The sequence below is a fragment of the Pseudopipra pipra genome, chromosome 1, assembly GCF_036250125.1.
Source record: "Pseudopipra pipra isolate bDixPip1 chromosome 1, bDixPip1.hap1, whole genome shotgun sequence".
Taxonomy (NCBI): Eukaryota; Metazoa; Chordata; class Aves; order Passeriformes; family Pipridae; genus Pseudopipra; species Pseudopipra pipra.
This window is the reverse complement of record NC_087549.1, coordinates 125,949,878-125,976,119: the sequence shown is the minus strand read 5'-3', so window position 1 is coordinate 125,976,119 and position 26,242 is coordinate 125,949,878. Positions and strand designations below refer to the sequence as shown.

The 26,242-nt window shown below is 34.5% G+C and overlaps 1 protein-coding gene across 7 annotated transcripts in view; it reads right to left on the bottom strand.

The window, feature by feature from the left end:
* Nucleotides 1-26,242, bottom strand: part of CRPPA (CDP-L-ribitol pyrophosphorylase A) — a 112,252-nt gene that overhangs the window by 44,687 nt on the left and 41,323 nt on the right. For all 7 annotated transcript variants that reach the window (XR_010435266.1, XR_010435263.1, XR_010435265.1 and 4 more), the window contains exons 5-9: nucleotides 20,430-20,475; nucleotides 11,702-11,799; nucleotides 6,657-6,746; nucleotides 5,790-5,882; nucleotides 1,262-1,390 (exon numbers count right to left, since the gene is read on the bottom strand). Coding sequence is in view for 2 of the 7 variants with exons in the window: in XM_064675923.1 (XP_064531993.1) it covers nucleotides 1,262-1,390; nucleotides 5,790-5,882; nucleotides 6,657-6,746; nucleotides 11,702-11,799; nucleotides 20,430-20,475 (456 nt within the window). In the remaining 5 variants the exon portion in view is untranslated. The remainder of the gene's footprint in view (nucleotides 1-1,261; nucleotides 1,391-5,789; nucleotides 5,883-6,656; nucleotides 6,747-11,701; nucleotides 11,800-20,429; nucleotides 20,476-26,242) is intronic.

Below are 26,242 nucleotides of genomic sequence, written 5' to 3'. Positions count from 1 at the left end.
TCTCTTACTGCTCTTATACATGCTAGTTAATGTAAAATGTTTAGGTGCCATGGTCATAAAAATCCACCAAAGATTATAAAAGTTTTCCTTTTTCCCAGCTTTACTTTTCAGCTTTACTAACCAGTGCTATCCACATATGTCTATTTGATCCACTTGAATACTCAACGAATTTTAAAAGGAAAAAAATATAGTTACACTAAAGCAATATTTGCAATGTTACTTTTTACCATGCTAAGGTGCCTCAGAGCTGTTTCCAACAGTTATTCAAATTGTTTTTACTAAAGGAAGCCAGTTCACCCTGGAAAAAATGGGGTTTGATAGTACCAGAAAGAAGACTGAAAATAGTTGTATGCCCCTGTATGTTTTACAAACAAGAGACAAACTAAAATCATATAATAGCAATATTCATATTCTGTTGGCATCAAAAGTCTGTAAAAGCATAAACTGATAGGTATTGATACTCATAGCTCTTAATAAAGCCAGAGAATTTGAAGGGATAATCAAGTGTTTGGTATACCGGAAAAAGACACAAAACTTTAGCCATATTTAACAATTATATATAAACACCTAGTTCAACCAAAAAAAAAAAATCAGTTAAGATTACATTTATTCTTCTTTATTAAAATTCCTATTGAATATCTAACTTACTACTTCCTTCACTGCTGACTGAGTTAAGAATCTGCAAAACTATATCTGCACTGGAGGCAAGGCAGCCACTCTTCTGGCTGAAAGAACATGTATCCCAGGCAAAACAGTTTATTTTAAATAGCTTTTGTGAGTACAAAGGATGCTGAAGTGGTAACCCTTTTTGCCTCCACTTGAGGCAATTTACTACTATTACAGACAGACACTGTCTCAACACCTATATGCTGTGCCTTTCCTGTCCCCTGAATACCAAACACTGTTTTGATGAGGGACGTAAAATACTGCAGAATCACTGACTGAATGTACTTTTACTATTTTTTACCTTTTTAATGCTGCACAAAGCAAGTTTCAAAGCAGAAAAGCAAAATGGGCCCTGATGTTTTCATGTGCTTCTAAAAAATGTTTACCATTTATTCCTCCCAAATCAAAAAGCTTACATTTTTGCCTATAACTACAGGTTTGTCTGAATTTTGAACAAGAACAGGCAAGAATCTTCAAAAAAATCCTTTTCAAGTAATATTTATTTCCCTTTGATTTTGTTTTAAATGAAGATTCTATCATTAATCATATAAATGGCAAAAGAAGATAATTTGCACATAGAAAAATAATTACATACCTTATATTGGATAAGGAGACCATAAACCAAAATGTTTTTCTTTTTAGTTTCCCTTGCAAATTTCTTGATGCTAGCTAGTTCTTCCATCCCAATGCTGAAAGAATTATTTCCTGATATATCCAAGTACACCTGGAAAGGAACAAATAAGGAAAAAAAAAATCCATTTTTTCCATAGTATGCCATTCTAGACTGCCAAATTTTAGTTATGTTTTAGTGTTATGTTAAGCACACATAAAAATACAGACTAACAAATGTTTTTCTTAGCTAGTTTCTATTACTGTTGAACTCCACTGCTTATACATTTAGTGACATGAAAATTATTTCTTCTCAAAACACAATGAAACCAGAACACATCAAAACACAATGTAATAACTGCATCTTAAAAATATTCAATTAAATCAGAAAACAAACAGCATTCTTTTCTAAGTTCTATTCTAACTTTCACAGTTGGTTGGGGTTTGGGTTTGTTTTTGGTTTTTTTTACTGTCAGGGTACTACAGAAATACAGGTGTTTTTCTTAAGCCTCTTCAAGGTTTTCAAGAGTTACATTCTTTAAAGTTTTATTTTGAATTTACTATCCTTTCAGAATAGCATATTAGTTGCCTAAATTGGATTAATTTCAAGATAACGCTTCAAGTTTAAAAAGCAGAAACTACTTCAAAAGAAGACAGGGATATGACTTTCCTGAGCTCCTGGTCAGGGAAAGGTAGGTCTCATATCCCTCAGGGATACTGCACAAACATGGTGGGTCTTACGGGATCTGAACTAGTATTTCCTGGCAAGTTATCAGCTAGTTCAACCCTTTCCCAAGGCTTATGTATTCCATAGGTTAATCAATTTACTTTACAAAGCTTCTATTAACTGTAGAAATCAAATTAAGGATGATGATTTGTACATATAAAGTTTTGGCATCTATTAATAGCAGAAACACCTCTTCCCTAAAACAAGAACATTTTTCTGGCTGAATGATTCCATTGATGTAAAATTTATCTGTGACCACTACACAGAAGTAGAAGTATAGAGGTTGTCCCAGAGACCAGAGCTTGGGAAAATTATTTCAAGTTCTCTTTGTACCTTATGTTCAAATTATCCTGACAACAAATAAGTCTTCACCCATCTTTCTTAGCAACACTCTTTAAAAAAAATGTTTATTGTCCAAGTGCATACTCATCAGAAGCAAAGCTATAGTCTTCTACTACACAGGCAGAAATTAATTTTCACATACTCGTTGTTTTGTTATTTTTTACCCAAAACAGAGCTAAGTACTGCTCATTTACAGCCATTTACAAGAAATTATAAAACTTATTATTTTAAGAGAACTCAACCTATCTCCTCTCTACCATTAACCTGTTTCAAAGCTTTAAAAAGAGATTTTTCTCAAACTCACTTTTGTACTGAAATGCAAAGTATTCCAACTACAGAGCTGAAGTACCAGCATTCCTTTCTTTCTAACAGTAAGTTATAGCAACAAAATAAAAATCATAGCCATTCATTGCTTCTACAAACACGAATATGTATTGCTCAAAAAAGTAATGTCAGTTTAAGAGTATAATTAATTTGGTTATAATAGAGGTGGAGAGGACACTGGCTTGATACAAACAAATAATTGCATGAAATTTACTTCTGGGCTTCCTACTTCTCCTGTAATATTAATCTTTCCTTTTGTCCAAATATAGCAGTACAATTGCTGCTTCAGCTTACAGATAATTCAAAATAATCCAGCCTGGCACCAAGATAAAGGATAGACTTTGAAATCTGTGGCAATTGACAGGCGGGAATATGGACAAAAGTCATCATGTCCAGCACAAGCTCATCCTTTTCCTGGGACAAGGTCCTCCAGGCCAGTTAAACAGACAATCTGGCACAATAATAACACCTGTCATTTTTACAACTAAAGAAACTGACTATTGGAAGGAAAAATAAAACTTTTTCTCTTAATTATCAGATTGTTATGAAAAAGTTACTTGTGCTGCAAAATCAAAGAACAGACAAGAACTTTCCAATTACACACAAGTCTACATTAGACTGTTCCTAATTATGAGTTTAGAATTGAAGCAGTTAGCTGCTCTCATCATTTATGCTTTCAATTCTTCACTATCAGAAAGAGCTTTGCTTTTGAGACTAGAAATGCATAATGTTTCCCTTCCAGCTGGTACCTAAGACCTATGCATTTAATTGTCACTGTATTGCTTAAAATTCTGATTCACATTTGTCTGAGAACTATTAATATGCCCTTTTATGTCAAAAGAAAGTATCTTATAGGAGTTCTCATGAACAATTCTTTCAGGTTACATGTTAAGCAAAGTATATAGGAAAGAATAAAACAGGAAAATCCCACTCACGAGCCTTAGTGAAGAGGACACACAACACTGACTTTAATTAAAAACCACTGAAGGAAATTTTTGTCCCCCATACCATCTGTAATGAGTTTTAGGGATCAGAAGTTTAAAGGACTTCAATGCTTCCTAGTGATTAATATGAGATAATGATTTGCTTAACTAATTCTTTAGTAATTTAAAACATAACTTCCATATTTCCTATTTATTCCTTCTCATATTTCTAAAAGATAGTGTGGTACTTCCATCAAATGAAAGTGTAGCACCACTTTGCAATTAGGGTATATCATTTTTAAAACATACTTTTAACAAATATATGTGTCTCTATGTTTTAAATGTCAGCAACTGTTTCCACCTCATTATGAGACTTTCATCCACTGTCTAGTTCTGGGAAATTTCAAGTAGTTGCTGGATCTGGGGTATAGGAAGCAGTTTAAATGTATAATTTTCTCCTAAGGCTATTTTAGAAGGAGTTCACCTGAACAATTTGTGCATGCAGAAGGCTGCTCAAGCAAGTACACTTTCATTAAAAATAGTGCTGGGTTCTACAACGATTTGAAGGTGTAGTATCTCAGGGGCAAACCCCAAATTTCACAGTGAAGCATTATTTGCATTCATACTTGCTTCTTAGTAGATATTAAGACTAGAATATTTATAGCTACAATATTAAGTTCTCACATTCTGTGCGTCACACTAAAAAACATATTTAATTCAAAGTCCTGGCCAGAAAGCAGCTAAGAATCGGGCACAAAATAAGCATGTTTTTAACACCTTAGCTGGTTGATGAACAATTTCAACTTTATTTGCACACCCCCAAAATTTAACATAGACAGAAATGGTTTTTTACATTCTTGATATAAAAGACTAATGAAAACATTCTCAGTCCAGAAAAGAGCATTTTTCACATCCAGTAGCCTTGTAAATGGGTAACTGAATGGGAGGCTGCCCAGGAAAATGGTTGAGTCACCAGCCCTGGAGGTATTTAAAAGATGTGTAGATGTGGCACTCAGGGACGTGGTTTAGAGCTGGACTTGGCAGCGCTGGGTTAATAGTTGGACTTGATGATGATCTTAGAAGTCTTTTCCAAACTAATTTTGTGATTCTACGCAACTTTTTTCCTTTGTAAAAGTAATTAATCTTCATGATATCTTGTTTAGTTGTAAGTTCAGTAATGAAATTTCATCATTTAAATTTCAGTTTTAGCTAAAATTCCAAAGTAAATGCTCGGTTTTACCCCCAGGTCACTACACTGTGGACTTTAGTAACTATTCAGGACCCATGAAAAATATTTCTTTTGCAAAAGCTTCATATATGGAATTATACTTTAAAATCAAAACATATTATCTTGTGTTATTGCTGGAGAGTGTAATAAATGAAGTCCAGAGGCACACTCTCTGTGACAGATAGCATTAATGACTTTCATTTCACCCAATACTTCTCATCCCTACCTATTAAGCCAGAAAACAAAATGACAGAATTAATTGGAGCTGGTTACACTGCATGGAGACTTTCAAATCTACTCATATTTTCTGCTTTTTAACAGTCTGAATAAAATAAAAGTCATGTACACTTCAGCTGTCATTTGCATAAACTGGTAAATTATTCTGGCATTCATTTCAAACATTAAGATTCATTTTATTCTGGTGTTCATTTTGAACAATGAAAAATTCAGCAAAAAGTACACTTTAAAACTTTTGCCATATACCAGAATAGACTTTTCAGTCGTACAACACCTCAGTAAGTAAAGTATGTACTAGTTACATTGCAAAGTACTTTTTAAGACTTGGATCAGAAAAGCAACAATAATTTTAAAACTTTGAATAAACTACATAGCATAGAAAAAAACAAAGCCACTTAGTTCTGTTTCATCTCAGGATTTAAGCACAACAGATGATTTGCAGCATCCCCAGCAGAGATGGAGCCCAACAGTAAGGCAGGAGTTAATAGTTCAGTACAACCAGCCAGCCACAATGAGTCTTTCATAGAAATATATAACTAATAAATTGTCATTTGCGAGTGTCAGTTTATGTCTTGACAGCATGCACTTGTTGAAGTGCAAATGAGGCTCTTTAGAGTCCAATTTACAGCTAGAATTTACAATTTTATTCTGAGCTAGTAGAAGTTTAAGCCTAGTCTAACATTTAAAAAATTTCATGAGATGCTTTCTACAGTAACTTACAGGAGTTACCTACCGAAATAAGGACAACTGGATGCAAGAGAGGAACATCTGATTTTTCCAACATATGCACTAGTTGCTGAGTTTCTTGAATGGCACACTTTTTATCCTAAATGAAAATAAATGTCTAGAATTATGGAAGACATCAAAACTATATAAAAAACTATCATAAAAACTATAAAAATAGAATTCAAAGATCTGTCATTTACGAAAAAAAAAGAACACCACCACCAACAACAACATAAAAACAAAACAAAAGAAAACAAAACAACAAAAAAACCCCCAACACATCACTTTTTTTGTTTTGGGGGTTTTGAGTTGGTTAGCTGCTTGGTTTTAATATACAAATGTAATGGTATTGTTCGGTAAAGTTATAGCTGTTTGAAAAAAATGGAGATTAATAATATTACCCTTAAGAAATATCTAAACATAAAACAAGATTAAGGATCTTGATTGGTCTTAGATATGGTTCATCTATGGTTCATGGGAACCTTCCTGCTCCCATACTGTGACCCAAATACAGATTGCATGCCATGCATATGTCCAGAATGGGAAACACTAATTTAGACCATGGTGGCAGTGCACAGTTAGATGACTACACATATGACAGACTTTCCTTGAGAAAATTCAGTTCAATACAACATCTACAAAAGGGAATCTTCAACCACTTTCAGTTTCATCCCTCTTGTTCAAGAATTCATGGCTGGTTTAACAACATAATTATGCTCAAAAATCCAGTTTGGTGCGCATCAGAAACATCAACTTTAGAATGGATACAGCATGAGGACAGAAATAATAAACAACTTACTATTCAGATACTTTATATTTACCATTACTAACAAGTTTAAGTGCAAAAGTAAAAGCAAGCATCCTTACTACTTACATTTACACAAACAAAATTGTAGCACTGTCCTGAAAAGATGCTTTGTAGATGGCTATCATTTCTGCTTTGAGATATTGATACAGTTTCAACCTGATGAGACAAAAAAAGTCACAAATTTTACTTCAGCCTTAACTCTCTGTTAAAGGTTCCACTATTATGGCAGAGTTTGTTCATTCAACTTATTTTAAAATGGCAATTATTATTTCCACTACAAGAATTGAAATTTGCTCAGATTTTTAGACGACTCAACAGTGAAGCATGGAGCCCAACCTGTGCTGAAGCATTCTGCTAGGGAAACAGCAGAAACAGCCCTGGAAGCATCAGATACAAGCGCTGCTGCCCAGTTTAGGATGTTCAACTGCCACAGGATCAAGATGATCTAATGATTTTAGATCTCTAATTCTGAGAAAAATCTCTGCAATATTCAAATATCTAGGTATTTTGTCTTCATGAAGCTAAAAATAAAAAACATTAAGTATGCATGAAAGACCAGGTGTACTGGTATTGGTATTCTAGGATACAACAAGACTCATCTAGAGTTTCTTCTGAAAATATTTCCTCAATGAATACTCTATAATACTGTATTAATCTTATTTTGCAACCTATGACACAAGCTAAGAAACTATCTTATTCTAGTTAAAATAAAATGTAGATTCTACTACATCATCAGCCTCAGGATTGCCTTAAGTGAAAAAGCAAACTAGGTAGTAGAGGGGGAATTTGTTCCCCAATAGGAAATAACACTTTGAAGTAAATAAAAAATCGTTAAAATAAGGCAAAAAACCCCCAACTTCATATTGCTTCTATCAAAGCAGCAAACTCCTCATTCCACTGCTCAACTGAGCTTTATTTCTGGCCAAAAGGCATATTATATATCATAGAAAATGACAGAAGCAATACACTGCTGTATTCCCTCGAAATGTCACTTAATCCACAATCCAACAGAAATACCAAATACAACATTTAAAATGGCTTTGCAATATTATCCAAAGCTGTATTTGTTTATTTTTTTAATACTCAGGGAGTTAACTTTTTGCAAAGGAAGGTGGTTTAAAACCCAGAAGTTCATATTTATGTTCTAAGGATTTCAGAAACATTTTGGGTTGAAATTTTGATAACGTAGCCCCAGACAGTTGACATTTAATATTTTAAGAGGTTTAAAAAAAAAATTCACAGAAGGTATGAATTACTTAAAAATAATTGAAAAATGCAATACTCCAGGGCTCTCCTGGCTTGAACCTCTGCAGATGTAAAATCAGAAATTCCTGGTACCATTACAACCTTGCATATACTTTGAGGAACAGGAGCACACTGCATGCCAGAGTCTTTTCAGAAGGTATTTGGAACATGACCCAAGGCAGAAGGCCTACTTTTATTTTTTCCTTTGAGATATTATAATACAGGACGCTTAAGTATTTCTGAACATTTAAAAATTCATATAGTGTTTCAGAATTTTGATTTAACTTCACAATTTGATAAAGTAGCAAACTAAGCATTTTTTTACAGCCATATTTTTCAGAAAAATATAAATCAAATTCCTCTGTTGGAAAAGAAAGCACAGTTGCCTAATTAGAAGCTTCAATAAATAATAAATTAACTAAAACTAATTCTTATTCTATCTGGCATGTTAGTATGCTATGCAAAAGTACTTTTTAAAATTAAAATTAATATTAATATTGTTATCAACTACTTGAGAGAGCAAAAATTACCTAAAAATACCACTTTGGTAAAAAGTGATTGTCACATAGCGTTTCAGTGTTTAAATAGAAAAGAACATATGGATTTGCTTAATTACTTCTGGTCCTTGTACCAATTGATATTCAGCTAGTTCAAGAAGCAACGATGGCAAGAACATGAAAACAGGAATTAAAAATATGTTTTCTTTAATGTTTCTTTTACTTATCAGATGCCCTGTGCTGAAGTTTCAACTTTATTCATCATCCACTTTCATAAAATCTAAAATTTATCCCAAGACATTGGGAAGCTGTAAAAGTTATTTAAATTATATCAGAATTTAAAATTACAATTAATACCAATCCAGCAGAAAGACAATGCAATCATCAAGAAATTAGTAAATTTCTACTGGTGAAATGCTAGTTCATTTCCTACTTGAAAACAACCAGATATTTTTATATGCTGCTTGTGGATATTTATCCATTCAGAAAAATAACACACAACTTTATCCAGTTGATTGCATTTCATGTGACAGCAGCACCTTGTCACTGAAAAAGCAGAAGTAATTTCCAGTCACAGAAGAAAATACCTTCAGCCCCCATTTAGGTTTATCTGCTTCAAAAGAAAGGGTTAAATAACAACCTTAAGGAAAGATTCAACTTATGTCTTTCAAAGTAACATATCTGGAGCAAAACATTCATTCCTTAGTTATACTTCTTTGAGTAACAGTGATTAAAATACTCTTAAAGTACTTTGCAAGCAATAACTGTTGCCTAAAAAATTTTTTTTAGAAAAGTTTTTATTTTCATTTTCTTTATCAGTTCTACTTTTAGGTCTTTTTTCCCTCCTGCTGTTGGCATTATCATGTTATTAGAGTCTCTCTCAGAAATCCCTCAAACAAAATTTCTTTTAAATTCTTCTTTAATGATACATATAGGAGTCAAGAAATATCTCAAAAGTAAATATGGTTGCTACTAAGAATTAGTGTCCAAACTGGCTAAAATGTTAAAATAAATTTAGTTTAAATTTCAGATAAGATGTACTTTACTGAATGATTTCCAACTGGTCTATTATTTAGATCAATTACCCTCCAATTCACCCTTTGAAAAGGCCCAGCTTTCAGTGCAGTATATTTAACTTGCTTACAATAATTATCACACTGCACAAAATGAAATCTCTCTCTCACAAGTTTACAGTGCTTCATTTAAGAAATCATAGGCCAGTGGATATCATAGAATCATAAAATGGTTTGGGTTGGAAGGGACCTTAAAGATCATCTAATTCCAACCGCCCCGTCGTGGGCAGGCACAATGTCCACTAGACCAGGATGCCCCATCCAACCTGGCCTTGAACAGTTCCAGGGATGGGACATCCACAACTTCTCTGGGCAACCTGTTCCAGTACCTCACTACCCTCACAGTAAAGCATATATCTAACCTAAATTTTCCCTCTTACGGTTTTTACCAACTACTCCTTGTCCTATCACTACATTTCCTGACAAAGAATCCCTCTCTGACTTCCCTGCAGGCCCCCTTCAGATATCGGAAGGTTGCTATGAGGTCTTCACACAACCTTCTCTTCTGCAGGCTGAACAGCCCCAACTTTCTCAGCCTGTCTTTGTAAGGGAGGTGCTCTAGTCGCGTTATCGACTTTGTGGCCCTCCTCTGAACTTGCTCCAATAGTTCCATGTGCTTCTTATGTTGGGGGCACCAGAAGTGTGCCCCCAACACAAAATTCCTTCTAAGGTTAGGAGTTCTGTATATTGGTAACCTTATGAATTAACGCTTAGCAATTTTATTGTTTAAAAACAAGACAATACATGATTTTTACAGATTTTAACCCTAAAGCTTCACTAAACGAATACTGAAGGATGTTCCAAGGAACAGTGCTAGAAATCAATTAAATAAACTGATTTAATAGAGCCATTAAAAAAAAAAATCAGTCCTATATCAGTAGAATCCCTTCAATTTCATGTCCTCATTACCTTGTTTAAGTTCATTTTACATGTGTTTTATTCAAAGGTACCATAGGTTCAGGTGCCTGACTCACCCAGTAATTAACCAGTTATGAAATGAAAATTTGGCAACATGTTGTAAATTCTAACTAGTTCTGATCTGAGGTTGTTCAGTTCAAAGTTACAGTGTTGGTTATCAAACATGATATATGCATTGATTTTTCTTATTGGTTTGGAAGTACTACTCATGGTATGATCAAAGGGATTATATGCAACCATAATTAACAGATACAGATAAGTCAACACTTAAAGAAGTATATGAGTAAGTGATGTCTTCCTACTAATTGCAGAATAGTTTACATGCAGACAAAAAAGAAGAAATAGCAATGGAGATGGTGTTAGTGAAATGATTACACACTTCTGCTCTATTATACACTTATTCAGACAAAAAAGATCTTATTCAACTCTGCTAATGTCTTAGACTTATAAATATAGCATTTGATAGATATAAAGCATGATTCCATACTAAATACAATTGTTTCTAAACAAAAACTGTAAGTGCAACGTCAAATGAGATTTCTAGATATAAAACACCAACACAGTTTGCTAGAGAAGAACATCATTCTAATAACTAAGTACACCATGCAGAAGATCAACACACATGAATACAACCATTACAGAAGTAACACTATGAAAATCAGGAAACCTGTGGTTTTGAACAACTATTCCCTGTCAGTTTGTCTGGGTAATAGGAAGATGTAATATCATCCCATAAGATACAACTAAGAATCACTCCAAGACCAGGCAAAATCTAAACAATTACCAAATGTTAATCATCTTTGGGAAAATGGAAATATGATAGTTCTATTAGAAGGAATAATGAAAAAGGGAAAAGTTAGTTAAATGACAGTAGAAAATTCTATCAGTATCCAAAAGCAAAGGCTTCAATGTGCATTCACTGTGAGTGAAATGTACCCCTAGGACTCAAAAAAACTGATTAATTAGATGTTGCACTTGCAGTTCTGCAGGAAAACAACTTACTCTTTAATTGGTTCAGACTTTAACTTCAAAGTAACAAAAGCATTTCCTCTCTAACATATTTGTAACAATTTGGGCTTACTGAATTCATAAAATCTAAAGAAAATGGCCTCTCCGTTGTCTGGGTTCAATTTCTCCTCTAATCTAATATATACATTTTAAGTGCATCTGTAAGATCCCCTTCTACTGCCTAACTGGGCAGAAGATGCTTCTTTCTTGGTAACTTCCACACCTGGTGTCAATCCCGTGTAATAAATACTACGGTGACACAGGAAGTCTCAGTTTCTGTATTCACATTATTTAGACCATTTCTTATGAGTAGTGGAAACCAGAAACACTAAATTAGTCATACAGTTGAAAGCCATAGAGATGCACTTACTTTTATTTGTCTTTTCAGAGATTCAGGAAGGAGAAAACCAACTTGTGCAACAGTTTCATTTGCATCGGTAATAACACAAACTTCTTGTGAAAGGTTGTCTGTGATTGAGAAAAAAACCTTAGTATTTCATGCAAAAATAAATCAATCAAAGTTACCAATCTGCTAAAACATTACCCTCAATCCATACTGCTGTCTCTCGACAGAACCTTTTCAACAGTTGTAAATTTAAAGACTACTTATTTCAAGGCGCAGTTAATCTAACTACATCATTTGTATAACATACATTTAAAATATAAATTTCAGTTTATATTTTTTATGATTTTCTGCAATGTGAAATCATCTCATGAGGCCTGACCCCAAAGCCCATTTAAATAAGGGATTCCTTTTATAAGATATTTTTCAGGTCCACATTAATGACACTAGATGACAATCAAGAAAATGTTTTTAAAAGTTCATATGACGTATCACTTCAACAGATCACTGAATGCAGTATCAGCAATACTGAGAAAAGAAAAGAAAAAAAAAGCAAAAAAACCAGGGGATAGCATAAATCTGCTTCCCAACAATATGCACTACAAAATCGCCCCCAAAAAGTATATTGAAAATACTGTTCAGGGAGACAGCAAATATAAATATTCACTCCAACATCAAAGAAGTTGAAGAGTCACTGACAAAGATCATGGAATGGGCAATTTCCTAGATCTTTTACTGGTGCAGGAAAATATAGTATTTTGTTGCTATCAAGTTTCAAGTTACTGCCTGATCTGGCCCATAAAGCCACCAGTTCAGAAAATTAGTATTTTCTCTAGTTATTTATTAGAGGTATTAGATTTGGTGAGCATTTTCCTTTCTTTAAGCAAATAAATCAAAGTAATTCAAGTCTGAAATTCTCAGCTGTAATGCAGAAATTTATCCTTTAGATGCTGAATTACTATGCAGAGCAAAATACAGGATTTCTAATATTTTTGGGGTAGCCATTGCACAAGTAAAGAGAAATTTCACAAATGTAAAATCTAATTACATTTAAAGCAGACTTCAATGAAAATTCAGGGACAGAAATATACCAAACACCACCACAAAATAAATTAGTAGTGAAAGACATAAGAGAAATTATAAAAATATGGTCTAACTGCTCTTCAAACAAGTCTGAATATAAGGATACATATTTTTTGCATGTGGAAAGTTTTTTTATAATTACATACCACACAATAAGTTCATTCAGATGCATTCCTTAAGTAAACAACTCACTTTCTACTGTAAACTCAAAGACTTCTTTACAAAAATAGACATAAAGACCTGAGAATTAATTTTAAAGCTGTTGTAGAGTTAACATTATTGGAAAGCGTCTTGTAACTTTCAAGCAATTTTCTGTGAGTAGGAAGAGTAAATTAACCGCTGAGAATCACAAAGAATAATTAGAATGATTTTTTGAATCATGTGTATTTATTATGTCCAATATTTATAATGTGACAACAAAAACAGTGGTAGCAACTGACTTCATATTCAGTTAGCAAGAATGGGGAGGGAGGAAGAAAGAGAGAGAACAATGAACATCTGCTTATAAACCATCACAACCAGATGAAAGTGAGAATTAAAAAAAAATGCATGGCCAGTTCTCACAGGACTGGAAATCACAGGATACCACAACTGCAGGAGAAATTATCTTCCCATAGATTCACTAGGCAAAAAAATATATTGAACATGCATCACAGTTGTCTTCTACTTAATACAGAATAATTTTACCATCTGAAAAATGGTTCAATAGGAAACCATATTGAATTAATTTCTTATCACCAGAAAGAAACCAGTGGGTAGATTTAAATCAGAGCAAGAGTCACTTGAATTTAGTACTGTACATGGAATGCAGATACAAGATAGATATACATAATAAACCAGACTGGCATATCAGATTTCAAGAACTCAGATTCTATTGAACTAAGTAATTTAATGAAGAAGGTCAGATTGGAACAATTACAAAAATGCACATGTGGAAGAAGGCTGTGGAACCCCAAAAGGCACCATAACTTAGGCTCAGACAGTTCTTTTAAAAAGAAGTCTGTAATCAACAGTAAGTGTCAAAAGTAATCTCACAAGAGGCTGCTCAAAGACTGCAGCTATAAAGACCCATCTCACTCCTCTCTCCAGCCCTCTTAGAACTCTAACTTCCTGCAACAAATAAGAGAGGCAATTACCAAAAAAGTGACTAAGATATGCAGGTTGGATTTAATAAAGAGGAGAGGAAATTCAATGAAGTGTGGAAAAATGTATTTTTAGTCTGGAGAAGGAATGTAATGTTCTAAGGGGAAAGTCTATTAATAAAGTATGAGAACATTAAAATAATGATAATACACAAATTGAAAAGATACTGCATGCTTTTAAATGATCAAGGAAGCGTATAAAGGAAGGCTAGGAAATCATCATGTATAAAGTCAGCATAGCAAAGCAACAGTTATATTCTAGTTGAGGTTTGAAACTCATTTTCCATTTAAGTCCAAACTGTTTCAAGTGGTCAAAGACCTCTGTGTTAATTTAGACAGTTTGCACCTTTGCTGAATTGTGGAAAGGAAGACCAAGTGGAGCCTTCCTCCCCAAGACTGCCTGTGTCCCACCTCTGGTAAGTTGATGGAGCTCCATGGCTCAATGTAATCATGCTGAACACAGCAAGCACATCTGGAGTGCTGGCTGGTAACTCCATGAATTCCATGAATTCTGCTGCCTGCCAGTAAATCTAACTGCATGCAGCATTTCATTCCTGGTTTTCAGAATTCTGTTTGAGTGAATGAAACAGCCATTCTGGAAAGCCACATCATGGCCATGTCACAAAGAATTTTAATACTCAGCTAAAACCATTTTGTTTTCTATCAGACCATGGATAATTGAGGCTGGAAGGGACCTCAGAAGGTCTCTAGTCCAAACTCCTTCTCAAAGCAGGATCACCCATGAGTTTAGGCCTGGTCACTCAGCCCCTCGCCCCTCCCACACTTGAAAACCTTCAAAGACAGAGACTGCACAATGTCTCCAGGCAACCTGTTCATTGCTTAATTGTCCTCATGGTGGAAGAGTTTTTCCTTTTTCTTGAGTTGGAACTTCACTTGGTTCAGTTTTTGTCTATTACCTCTTGTCCCCCTACAGTGCACCACTGTTCTACTTCACTTCCCTACTTTCTGCCATAACTTCCTTTTCATCCACCAAACAATTTTTTTTGCTCTTTTCTCACTATTGCATTACATATCAAACTCTCTATCTTGCTTTGGCTTCCTTGTCCTCAACTTAGTTTAAACCTATTATTTCCCTGGAAACCTCCTCTTCCAATACTCCTCTCCCATTAACTCTCAGCTTCTTTCCAGATGTACCCTATTATGGAGTAATGCTCCCCATTCACATGTATCACATTTGATCTCATCCATCACTTTTAACATCCACTCAGAGTATATTTTTTGCATAATATAAAAAATAGTTAAAACCCTGCACTGCCAAATTTAAACACTAAATTTCCCTATCAGGAATTTTTTTTTCATTAAAGCTAAATTTGATAGAAAATTTCAGAACGTGTTCCACTACACCTCCCTTTCTTTTTTTCCTCCATCAGAAAAATTCATTTTCAAGTTTTCCATGCCCCTCTTCGATATCTTGAAAGCTTTAGATTACATTATTATTTGGCAACACCTGCCACAGTCTTTATCCTAGGATCCTACCCAATTATAAATTGTGTGCATGTTTATGGAACTAACTACCTTAGTTAGATAGTGTATTAAGTGTACTGTAATGAAAGACTTAAAGGTTTACCCTGAAAAGCATGCCACAAACAAGCAGCAATTAAAATAACACTTTGTTTCAATAAAGATCATAAGTATCATATCCTAGGGAATTAAAAGCCATAAGAAAAAAAAAAGCATCTGAATAGTAAACAGGTTTTAGCCTACAAACATAATTTTTTTCTCTTAATTGCACATAGGTGTGTATACATACACTTGTTTTTGCATACATATGCTCATTCCACATCATTCTTGATCTGCCGTTACAATTCGTATTATTTTGGAAGCACATCCTATTTATCAAAATTTTGAAGTTCGCAATGAATTCAAAGAAATAAATTAATTTACCAGAATTCTATTTTCACTTTCTACATAGCAATGGCTTGACTGGTCTGGAAATCCAATATGGTTCCCCCTGGCATCCTTAGAAACATCTTTGTTATGAGATGCTACCACTGCAAACCCAAGAAAAATGAAATAAGTACTGCTGAGCATTTAGTTCATTCATGCTCAACAGAATGAGTTTAAACTGTTATCCAAACAACATAGGTAACCAAAAATATCTAACAATTTTTTTTTACCCATGCCACATGTTTCTGTAGCCTCAAAAACTAAACATCAAACTTGACACTGCCTCTACCAATATTTGTATACAAGAAAGAAAGGAAGATTTTGTGGTAGAAGACAAGAAAGGGGGTTATTTCCTCCTGACAGTAACTATTCCAAGGAACATTTCCCCACCTGACAGTCTATTTCTTTGTCTCACAGCAGAGAACAGCCACCAGTTCATGAGCATGCCCAAGAAAATGCAGTTTACCTCGTGTAAGAACTCTGTCCTTTGATAAACAATGCTTACCTCAATTTTTATTTTTATAAAAAGTCACATGGTTTCTTCACAGAACCCAAATCATAATATGTAGTTCTCAAGAACTATAAACAGTTTGAAGGCATTAAGATATTTTTCTTGGCACTTGCAAAAACATAATTGTACCTACATCAACAGACACTTCTTTAGCCACATGTGAGGGCAAAATATCCAATCTGTAAGTGAAGTCTCTTGTGAAAAAGTCATTGAAAAAGAAAGGCCCTTAAGAAAAGGAGAAGGAGAGTGAGTCAAACTGTAAGTTATAAACTTCTACTGAGACGCATCATTTAAAGTTTACATGTTAGAACTAGAGTTCAAAGATACCTACCCTGAGGGCAGTAGTCCTAATGGAATTTTTTTAGGATGTTTTGTATTAACCTGATCTTAACTACCTTTCTAGATGAGTCATGCTTATTGTAAGACAATGTTTTCTTACTTCAAGACTATTAAAAATAGGCGTGTGCCACCTTGTCTGCATACTCTACAAGTTTATACCTGCTTAACTAAATAAAAGTATTACATTTGCTGTTTATAAAACAAAGGATGTTAGGATTCAGACTTTCACAATACAGTTATAAAAAAGACTTGAGGAAGTTAACAAATTATTAAGAAATGTTTTAAGAAAACAGTTTCAAAAGAAAAATAACTCATTAGTCTATTTACATTAGTGAAATGTTTCTTTGTATTGCCTTAAATAAGAATGATATATATACATATAAATATCTAAAGTACAAAAATGTATTTAGGTATATATGTTTTTCTTTTTTCCATCTGAGTCAAGTTTAGCAAGCTCAAAGTTCTTGAACTGTTGAAGGAAACCAAAAGTTTCAATGACTAATAAATATAAACTGTAGATTACATGAAATTTGGAATTGTAGTCAAAAAATTAAATGTGTACACTCTAAATGTGTTCTTCATCACTACTGAATTCATCCAGTGATAAAATGTGCATCCAGCACAGTAAATTGGGTAACTTAGAAAGAAATCAGTTGTGAAGACTGCAACAGTAGTGTGGATCTGGTGTGAGGCCAGAGCCCTTTGCACCCTACACCTTCCTAGCCCACACATCTGGGACATCTCCCGAGAACCTCAGCAGCAGGCAAGGTGGTACTTTGCAACTCAGCTTCAGAGTCATGCAGGACTTCTCCTTCAGGCTCTCTACATGGCACAAAAGGGGAATGACAAGTAGGAGCGCATCATTTACAAGAGCATGTAGTGATAGAACAAGCGGGAATGGCTTCAAACCTGAGAGTAGGTTTACATTATATATTAAGAAGAAATTCTTTACTGTGAGGGTGTTGAGGCACTGAAACAGGTTGCCTGGAGAAGTTGTGGATGATGCCACAGCCACATGGGGGTACATCAGAATGATGCTCAAAAGGACCAAAAATACGTTGTCCCCCTAAATATGCTTTAGGTGGGGTATGAACTGTGAATAAAGCACCTGTCTAATATTATTTGCATGGTTCAACTGCCCACTACCAAAATAAGTCATGTTATAACCACGTGAAGATCTGGTATTTGAAGTCTTTTAAAGGGCACAAAATAGATAAGGCACAATTCTCAAACTGCAGTCTTGGAGTCCTAACAGTGCCATTTCAAAACCCCATTAAAGATAACTAATTATGTAACATAACTGTTATGCAGTGTCCTAATTTGCTACAGAGGACTCATTATACTGCTTGCATAAGGAGAAAAGAACATGTGCAGCTTCTCCTTCCTGAACTCATGCAATGCAGCAAGAAGCAAGTCTAAACTTCAGTGATCTTAAAGTACAGTTTTTCACAGACGCCAGGCATAATAGAACTACTGTGGTAACTGAAGCAGATATATTGCATGCTGCTACAGCAACAGAACACTGGATAAGTAGAGATCAAGTAAGGGATTAGCCTGATTGGCCACCATGAAGGTCTTCATTTTTACTTCAAACTACAAAAACTTTTTATTATAACCATCAGTTGGAAAAGACTGTACTGGCTTCAGGGAAAACAAAAAATGTGATAACATGATGAAATACACATATAAAATATGTATCTATGAAGAGAATGTCTGGTCATTTACAGCATTTTTTCTCCAGAAACAGTTAGTTAATGTTCCTTTCATTCAAATAAGCTGCATTCTCATTTTCTACACAAGCAGTTTTAGAAAACCTGCTTGGAATATATCTTAATTTTAAAATAAATTATAATTAATCTCCTTTAATGACCTATGAGATTACTGAAGCCTTTGTGTATACAGAAACATGGAAATTCACTTGTTGTTTCAAATTTATAATTTTTTTAACACCACTGAGAAAGGGTCTGGCTTCACCTTCTTCACTCTGCCCCATCTCGTATTTGTACATGTTGGTTACGATCCCCCTGAGCCTTCTCTTCTCCAGATAGAGCAGTCCATGCTCTCACAGCATCTCCTCATATGACAGACATTCCACTACCTTAATCATCATGATGGCCCTTTACACGACTGTCTCCAGAATGACCATGTCTTTCCTGATGGGGGAACCCGACACTCCAAATGTGACCTCACCAGTGCTGAGCAGCGGGGAAGGATCAGCTTCCTCAACCTGCTGGTCATGCTCTGCTCTACTGTAGCCCAGGGAGCTGTTGGCCTTCTTTGCCCCAGGAGCACACTGCCAGCCAGTTTCAATTCACGTCCACTTTTCTGGTCTGTACTTCATCAGTTTGTCAATGAGAATGTCATGGGAGACAGTGTCAAAAGCCTTGCTGAAATCGAGACAAACCATATCCACTGCTCTCCAATTATTTCTACATTTCATTGCAGAAGGTTTGTCAGGCATAATTTCTGCTTTGTAAATTCATGTAAACTAATCCTAGTCACCTTCTTGTCTTCAACATGTTCGGAAATCCTAAGCTTGAAAGCTAAGAGTGTGGAACCTCTAACAATCCTACACAAAACAACATTTTCAAAAATTTCAGGCTTCCGGCTATGAAGATAGAAGCTCTTCCTTTCCTGTCAGAACCAGAACTTCCAAGGCTTCCTAGCCCTGTCTTCTTTTGTGCCTAAAAAATTCAGTCAGGTAGTTCTAACAATGCATATAATATGTAGTCTTTGACCACTGTAATAACCAGAAGCTTTAAACTTGTTGCATACCTGGAGGTCTAGATAAGCACCTTAAGAAAATACCACAGCAATGTCTGAGCTCAGTTTAGGCTTTCTAGTTTGTCTATAGTGACAGAGCTGATCTCAGCATGGTATAATTTACCCAAATCAGAAGCTAAGCTTGTAACAGATGAGACACCGAAGCGGACAATGTTCACTTAGGTGTCAGTGAGCCAGTCACTCACCATGTCCAAACAGTACACAGGTTTTGCTCTAGTTTTCTTAAATAGGAACTACATTCTTTTCCCTAGAAAGGTATTTTTAATCCCAAGGTAAGTCCCTTTCTCTTCATCAGTTTCTGCGGTTTTATCCCTCAGTTCTCAACAAGGAGTCAGGCAAGAGTCCCTTGAATCACTGCCTATCAGTTTACAATAACCATCGGTGTGCTTGTTATACATGCAGTACTCAACAATTCTTCCTTTCTATACTGACTCACTCTAAAAACAATCTAGATAAAGGCTAAATCCAGTCTTTATGTTAAACTGCTATGAAACCACTGTTACCAGTACAAAAAAAAGGTTAAAAACCAGTTCAACAAAATACTTATAAATTAATGAAATACCCTAATATCATGTAGTTGCTGTATTAATTTAGGTAATAACTGGCTGTGTGTAAGACAGTGAAGAGCCTAAAGAGTTAATGTTTAATTTTCAGTCTACTACCTAGCTTAGAAAGATGGAACATATTCAGAATTGATCTGCAAAGCAAAGAAAAAAATAAATTGTTTATTCCTTATAAAGCCATTCAAAATTTATCTCTGTTTGACTGTAATATACACAGCTTTTTATAAGGTTCTCTATTCTAAGAGATGTAAATAAAGGTAAATATGCATAATACAAGTATTCCAGTGAACAAGCTAAAACAACTTGCCTCAGCACATTTCATCCATCATAAAACCTTTCTTAATGACATTTCAAATTATAGCACACAAGATTCTTAATTAGACTCAGAAATATGCAAACTGACAGTCACAAGGACAAACACATACCCTTAATAATCGATTCAGCTGCATACAGATCCCGCTTGTAGGTCACCTAAAGGACAGACAAGCCTCATTAGTTTTAACACAGCAGGAAGGAATGCAAAACCAATAAAATAATGCCTTGAAGGCAATTCTTTACATTTTAAATACCATAAACAAATGATATTGTCAATTTCTTAATTTTGGTAAAATATCACTGGCAAGTTATGAGAACAGAGGTTGCCAAAATTACTGGAAACTTGAGGAAATCCTTTTTTAAATACTTAGATCTGCTTAGAACTCCTTTGAAACCTAAAACTATTTTCAATTCTCTGAAGAATCATGAGCACATGATACTGCATCTATTTTCACACATTCATTCTACTCTAGTTTTATTGCAAAAAAATTTCATTTTTAATAGGACTCAAGATCATACAAATGACCACCAAGGAGTAATCTAGTTACTATTTTTACTAATATAGGCGCAATTTTTCAGTAGTGCAAGACAGTTGCTGTTAATGAGAGTCCAATTAATCAGTGGGAGTCAGTGAGACTACAAGGAGACTTTGTGTGAGCTTTCAGAGAATTAAAACCAGCAAGATCTTCTTGAAGGTATTCATCAGATCAAGTTAGATGGACAATAAGACACTGAGTATTTACTTGGTACTTGCAAAAAACACCTTTCATACTTGCCTTTGTACCCTCGTGGTGGTTGACAGTCCCAGTAATAGGCTTTGCAAATAAAATAATGTAAAATTAAAGACAGCATCTACCCAAGACATTACCAGTCTTTGGTAGCAATGTCTTCACAATGACATGCTGTGACTTGAACTGACATAACTCTTTAATATTTGTATTTGGTTTGACTGTAACTTCCATTTATGTTAAATAAAATTTTATTGGATTTTCTGCATTTGTTTCTCTAGTCTGAACAACTTTTTTTCCTCAAAATGTCCTGCAGAGGATTCCAAGAGCTCTACTGCTGCAAATTAAATCTTACAGCAGAAGGACACCGTTGTAGGTATCAGCATCTTAGTCTCCAAATAAGTGATTATTTGATTTTACCATAAAGATTCTTGTAACCACTTTCCTTTTGATCTCATAAATGAAGCTCTGTATTGTAGTTAGAAACAGACAAATAATATTACCTTTCTCATCACTTCCTCAAGGCATCATATTCTTTTAAAATTAAAAACTAACTTACTTCCATACAGCTTGTCCTGCAGAGGAAGCAGCCAGAGAATGAATCTAGCCTGAGAAATCTTATGTGTCTGAGTTTACATGCAAACATTTACACATGTCTATTTAGTGTTGGGAAGAATCAATGTCTTGAAATTAATTTTAAGGATAAGGAGTGACCAATTTTGTTGCAAAGTTTCTTTCTATTAAGTTTCTAGAGTGCTTTTACACTGAACTTTCAGTAAAGCGTAACAGATTATCAACTAAAAACCTTTCAAGACACAAAGCTAAGGTCTATCAGAAGTGGTCTCACATACTCTAAGGTTCACAATCTCTTTGAGGTGCAAAAGTACTTTTAAACAGTCTGATCTAAAAAAAAATTTAGGTACAGTCTTCAAGAAAACAGCAGAAAATAATAAAATGCAAGAAGGAACCTTTAAAAAAATCTCCTCTGAAATTCTGAGCCAGACATCAGCAAATACTTTTTAGAGTAGCTTCCTAAATAAATAAGTCATTTGAGACCATATCCCATTCTCCATATGTATTTCTTTTATTATCTTTGATTCTATAAGCTAATTTCAGGTTAAGCTTCATGAAAACAGTAAAGTTAACAGAAAAATCCTACCAGACAGCACAGGTGACCACCATTTACCAGTCAGAGAAGGATAGATTCTCTAGACCCCTTTCAATAATGACTAAGATGCTAAATCAAACCAAAGTTTCTCTTAACTTATGGATATTCACAATGCCTCTGGATTTCCCTGTGTTAATTAAGACATGTTCTTGCAATTTAGCTGATACTTATTAAAAAAGGCAGACAACCATGGCATATAAACCCTTTGGTTTAACTCAAACCACTGATTATTTTAGTATGAATGTGCTTCAAACAATTTAGGAGATTAGTCAACACAACAGTTAATTGTCCTGGGCAGCTGTACTGCTTTACCTCTAGTTTCACTAACGTGGATTTGCATTCTAGGTTCACCCCAGCTGGAAGCAATTCAGATTTAGCCAAATCAATGAGGAAGAATACTTTAATTGACACTCTATACCACAAAGTAAGTAAGACAGCATTATCCACTCTTCGCAGGTGAGGTGCAAAACATCATGGGGGGGGGAACAAGAAAAATGATGCATAGGATTTCTCTTTGTAGAAGACAGATTTCTACCTCCTCCATTTTTGCTTTTCTTCTATCACATTACAAATCTGAATCTCTACATGCTTATAAAATTCAATCATTTTTTCATGCTCATCTCTGAAGGTTCCTTATTTATCAACAGTTGCTCAGAGCTTGAGTCTGGATTTTACTACAGTATTCTAGATGTACTTGTAATATTAGAACATCTCTAATTTCATATTCTTGTTTCTATATCATGGCTGATATAAGGTATTTTGCCCACACACAGTGGAAACTTGCTATCTTCTGTGATTCCTACACTCCTTTCAAAGTCACGGCCCTCCAAGAACTATTCTCTAAATATGATCTATACTTGGTTTGTTTCTAAAAACACTCTTATATATTTGGCTGCAATGAAAAGCATACCTTTTGTTTAAACTGTTTGCTAAACAATCCTTATCAATAGGTTATTTCTGATCAATTATATTTTTATTTACAAATCTTTAAATCTTTGTCTGAAAAGTTTATCAGACGGATGTTAAATACTTTAGACACAATAACAGTTTCTGCAGAACTGTACATGGTGAGAATTACCTTTTGAAATGTATCAATTATCTAATGTTTCATCTATTTAATGAGAACTAGTAAAATTTTAGTCATCCTATTATTAATTAAGATACAATGCAGTAAGAAGTCAAACTTCTGCAAAGTGTGTGTTGTATCAGCATTACCATGTTATCAGTAAAATTGTAATCTTGTAATAAAGTCTTGAAGTCAATTTCACAAAATAAGTAAATTCCATGTTGGTTGACATTAATTACATTAGTCCCTTAACTCTTTATTAATCAAGTTTTGCCTGTAGAAGAACACCCTTTTTGTTTTGTTGGTCAATATCAAACTCACAGGCTTCTAACTTGGACTCTCACTCCTCATGTGACAATACTATTTTTCGTTTTTTTCCTCTTGAACATCCAATGTTCCAAGATTTTCAGAATGTTGTTACTGCAATCCAGAATATCACTAGACCAAATATTAGAACTCAACACAAATACCTCACTGTCACAGAACATGAAAACATGACCTGCTTATTTAGCAAAGGCAGAATAGTCTTACTTATTAAACATACCTCTACTTTTCTGTATAAGAAACAATCTATTTTATCTATTTAATAAAGCCACAAAATCATGAGACAGGGTTTTTTGTTTTGTTTTGTTTTCCCATGTACCCTTCTCTCTCAATAGTCAGACTGCAAGTTTTCGCTACCTAGGAAGATGTTCTTTTAAAAGTTCCCCAAAGTTATTCCTATTCAATATTTAAGAGTCTTCTTCATACTAATTTAGCTTGATGAACACTTCAGATTTACAAAACTGCACAGTAAATGCAAAAATATAACTCTTTACTGAACAAATACAATAAAGTTATGATCACACATACACAAAATGTATTGCATTTTACCTTAATGAAGTTTTTCCCCTCTCTTATACTAAGATATCATACAGATCTCCTTCGTATGGAATATTTCTGTAGGATTATAAAATAATCATGTTTTTTAGAAATGGTGAGGATTTTTCACTCTGTCAGCACTGTCTATAAATTCATATAAATGTTTTAAAAATCTTCTTACATTGATTTTTTCATCTGTGTTATACACACCTATATATTAGAGTCCAACAAATACATTCTTTTGATTTCATACTTAAAGAGTGTATTGCCCCAGAATATTTAAGGTAATTTTGCTTCAAAGATGGCAAGCACAGAGAAACTGAAAATGTGGTGTTGATATTCTCATTCTGTTTACCTTTTTTGCCATCCTGATCCAAATATCTTATAAATAGCTATATAATAACTACGTTTAAAATAGAATATATAAATATTTATAATGCTGAAGCAATTTGAATGTTCCTGCTTGGTTGTTGTCACTACAAAGAATTATTTTAATTTTGCAATTTGTTCCCAGAAAGTAAACACACTATGTCTTGCTTTAGCTCCAACAATGACTTTGAAATGTTGCTTTTCCTAATGTACAAGTAGACACTCCTCAGGTACAATAATCAGTACTAATTCAAGAAGACAATATATAAGCATACACAGGTTTTTCCCACAGGTTTGAGTCATTTAATGTTACGTAGGTTGTACACCTAATAAATAAACTGAATTCTTATAAATATCTGATCTTTAAAGATTCAAGATCCTTATAGGATGAAACTGGTTTGTAATACTTGAACTTTAGAAACTCTCCTCCATCTATTAATTGACAACAGATTTTCAATTACACATCCTCTGAAACCTCAACTGAACAATTCTTAGGTATTTTGGTTCTTATTTATCCGGATGGAATATCCTTTTGCCTCATTTTGAAAAAATAAGACTGAGGCCATTGGGAGCACATCAGTTCTTGGCATATGAAATATCATTTATCATAGCATTGAAAAACCTAACAGAAAAAACCAAACATATATTACAAATTACATTATTACACAGCTAAGGGAAGACAGTTGTGTTTCTGAAATGTGATTAGTAACAAAGAGCAACAGTTCCTAACCATTTTGTAGGCAAGGACCATTTGAGAAAAGTGGCAGTCTTGTGCACTTTGTCAAACTGCACAGACTGAGCACAACTGTTCTCTTCCTTAATGGTACTGCTTCAAGTCACCTGCCAAACACCTTGGTACAGAGTGACCAACACCTGGGTGCTATTCAAAAAGAAGAAGCTATCTTCCTCCATAGTCTCTAATCTGATAAAAGTATTTTCTGCAGAAACAATCTAATATTTCACAGATCTCATTTTTGTGCCTTTGACTTTTAATGTCTCCACAAGCAGCAGAAGACACCAATGACTTTTAGCTACAAAATGAGAGATGGAATAGGGTATTAAAAGGTACAGGTAACTTTAATGACGCAGCACCAGCATCTTTGTGCATATCGTATATGGCATATTCACTGCTCTGCACGCACCACCTGCAGCACAGGATCTGCACAGAAATGGGTGCCCTTGCTACTGTCGCACTCTGAACGATACTATCAGCACTGAGACTCTTTGGTGAGTGACCTTGGTTGGATGCCAGGTGTCCATCAAAGCCACTCAGTCACTCCCCTCTTCAACTGGATAGGGGAGAGAAACATCAAACACAAAGAAGAACGAGAGGAAGCCCAGCAGAGGAGTGCTAAGATGGTGTGAGAGAACTTGGCTTGTTCGGCCCAAAGAACAGAAGAGGAAGGGTGGGGAAGGACCACAGAGAACTAAATGAACATTATAAAGAACTAAGTGAACATTACTGGTGTATCTTGTTATCCTTCATGTAAGTACCATGCCTTACAATGAGAACAATGAAATCACCCCAAAAAATTATGTCATGTAAATATGCATGACATAATCTGTCCCTCAGAAGAATAAATAGGAAAAGAGACCATATACTGTTTCAGAAAGACTATGTCCCAGCAAGACATGGAAAGAAGTTTATGTATGCAACCAATGCACAAGTAAATTTTGCTGTTAAATTGCACAGGAAATTTGCATTGCAGACTCAGGAAATTACCTTTCTTT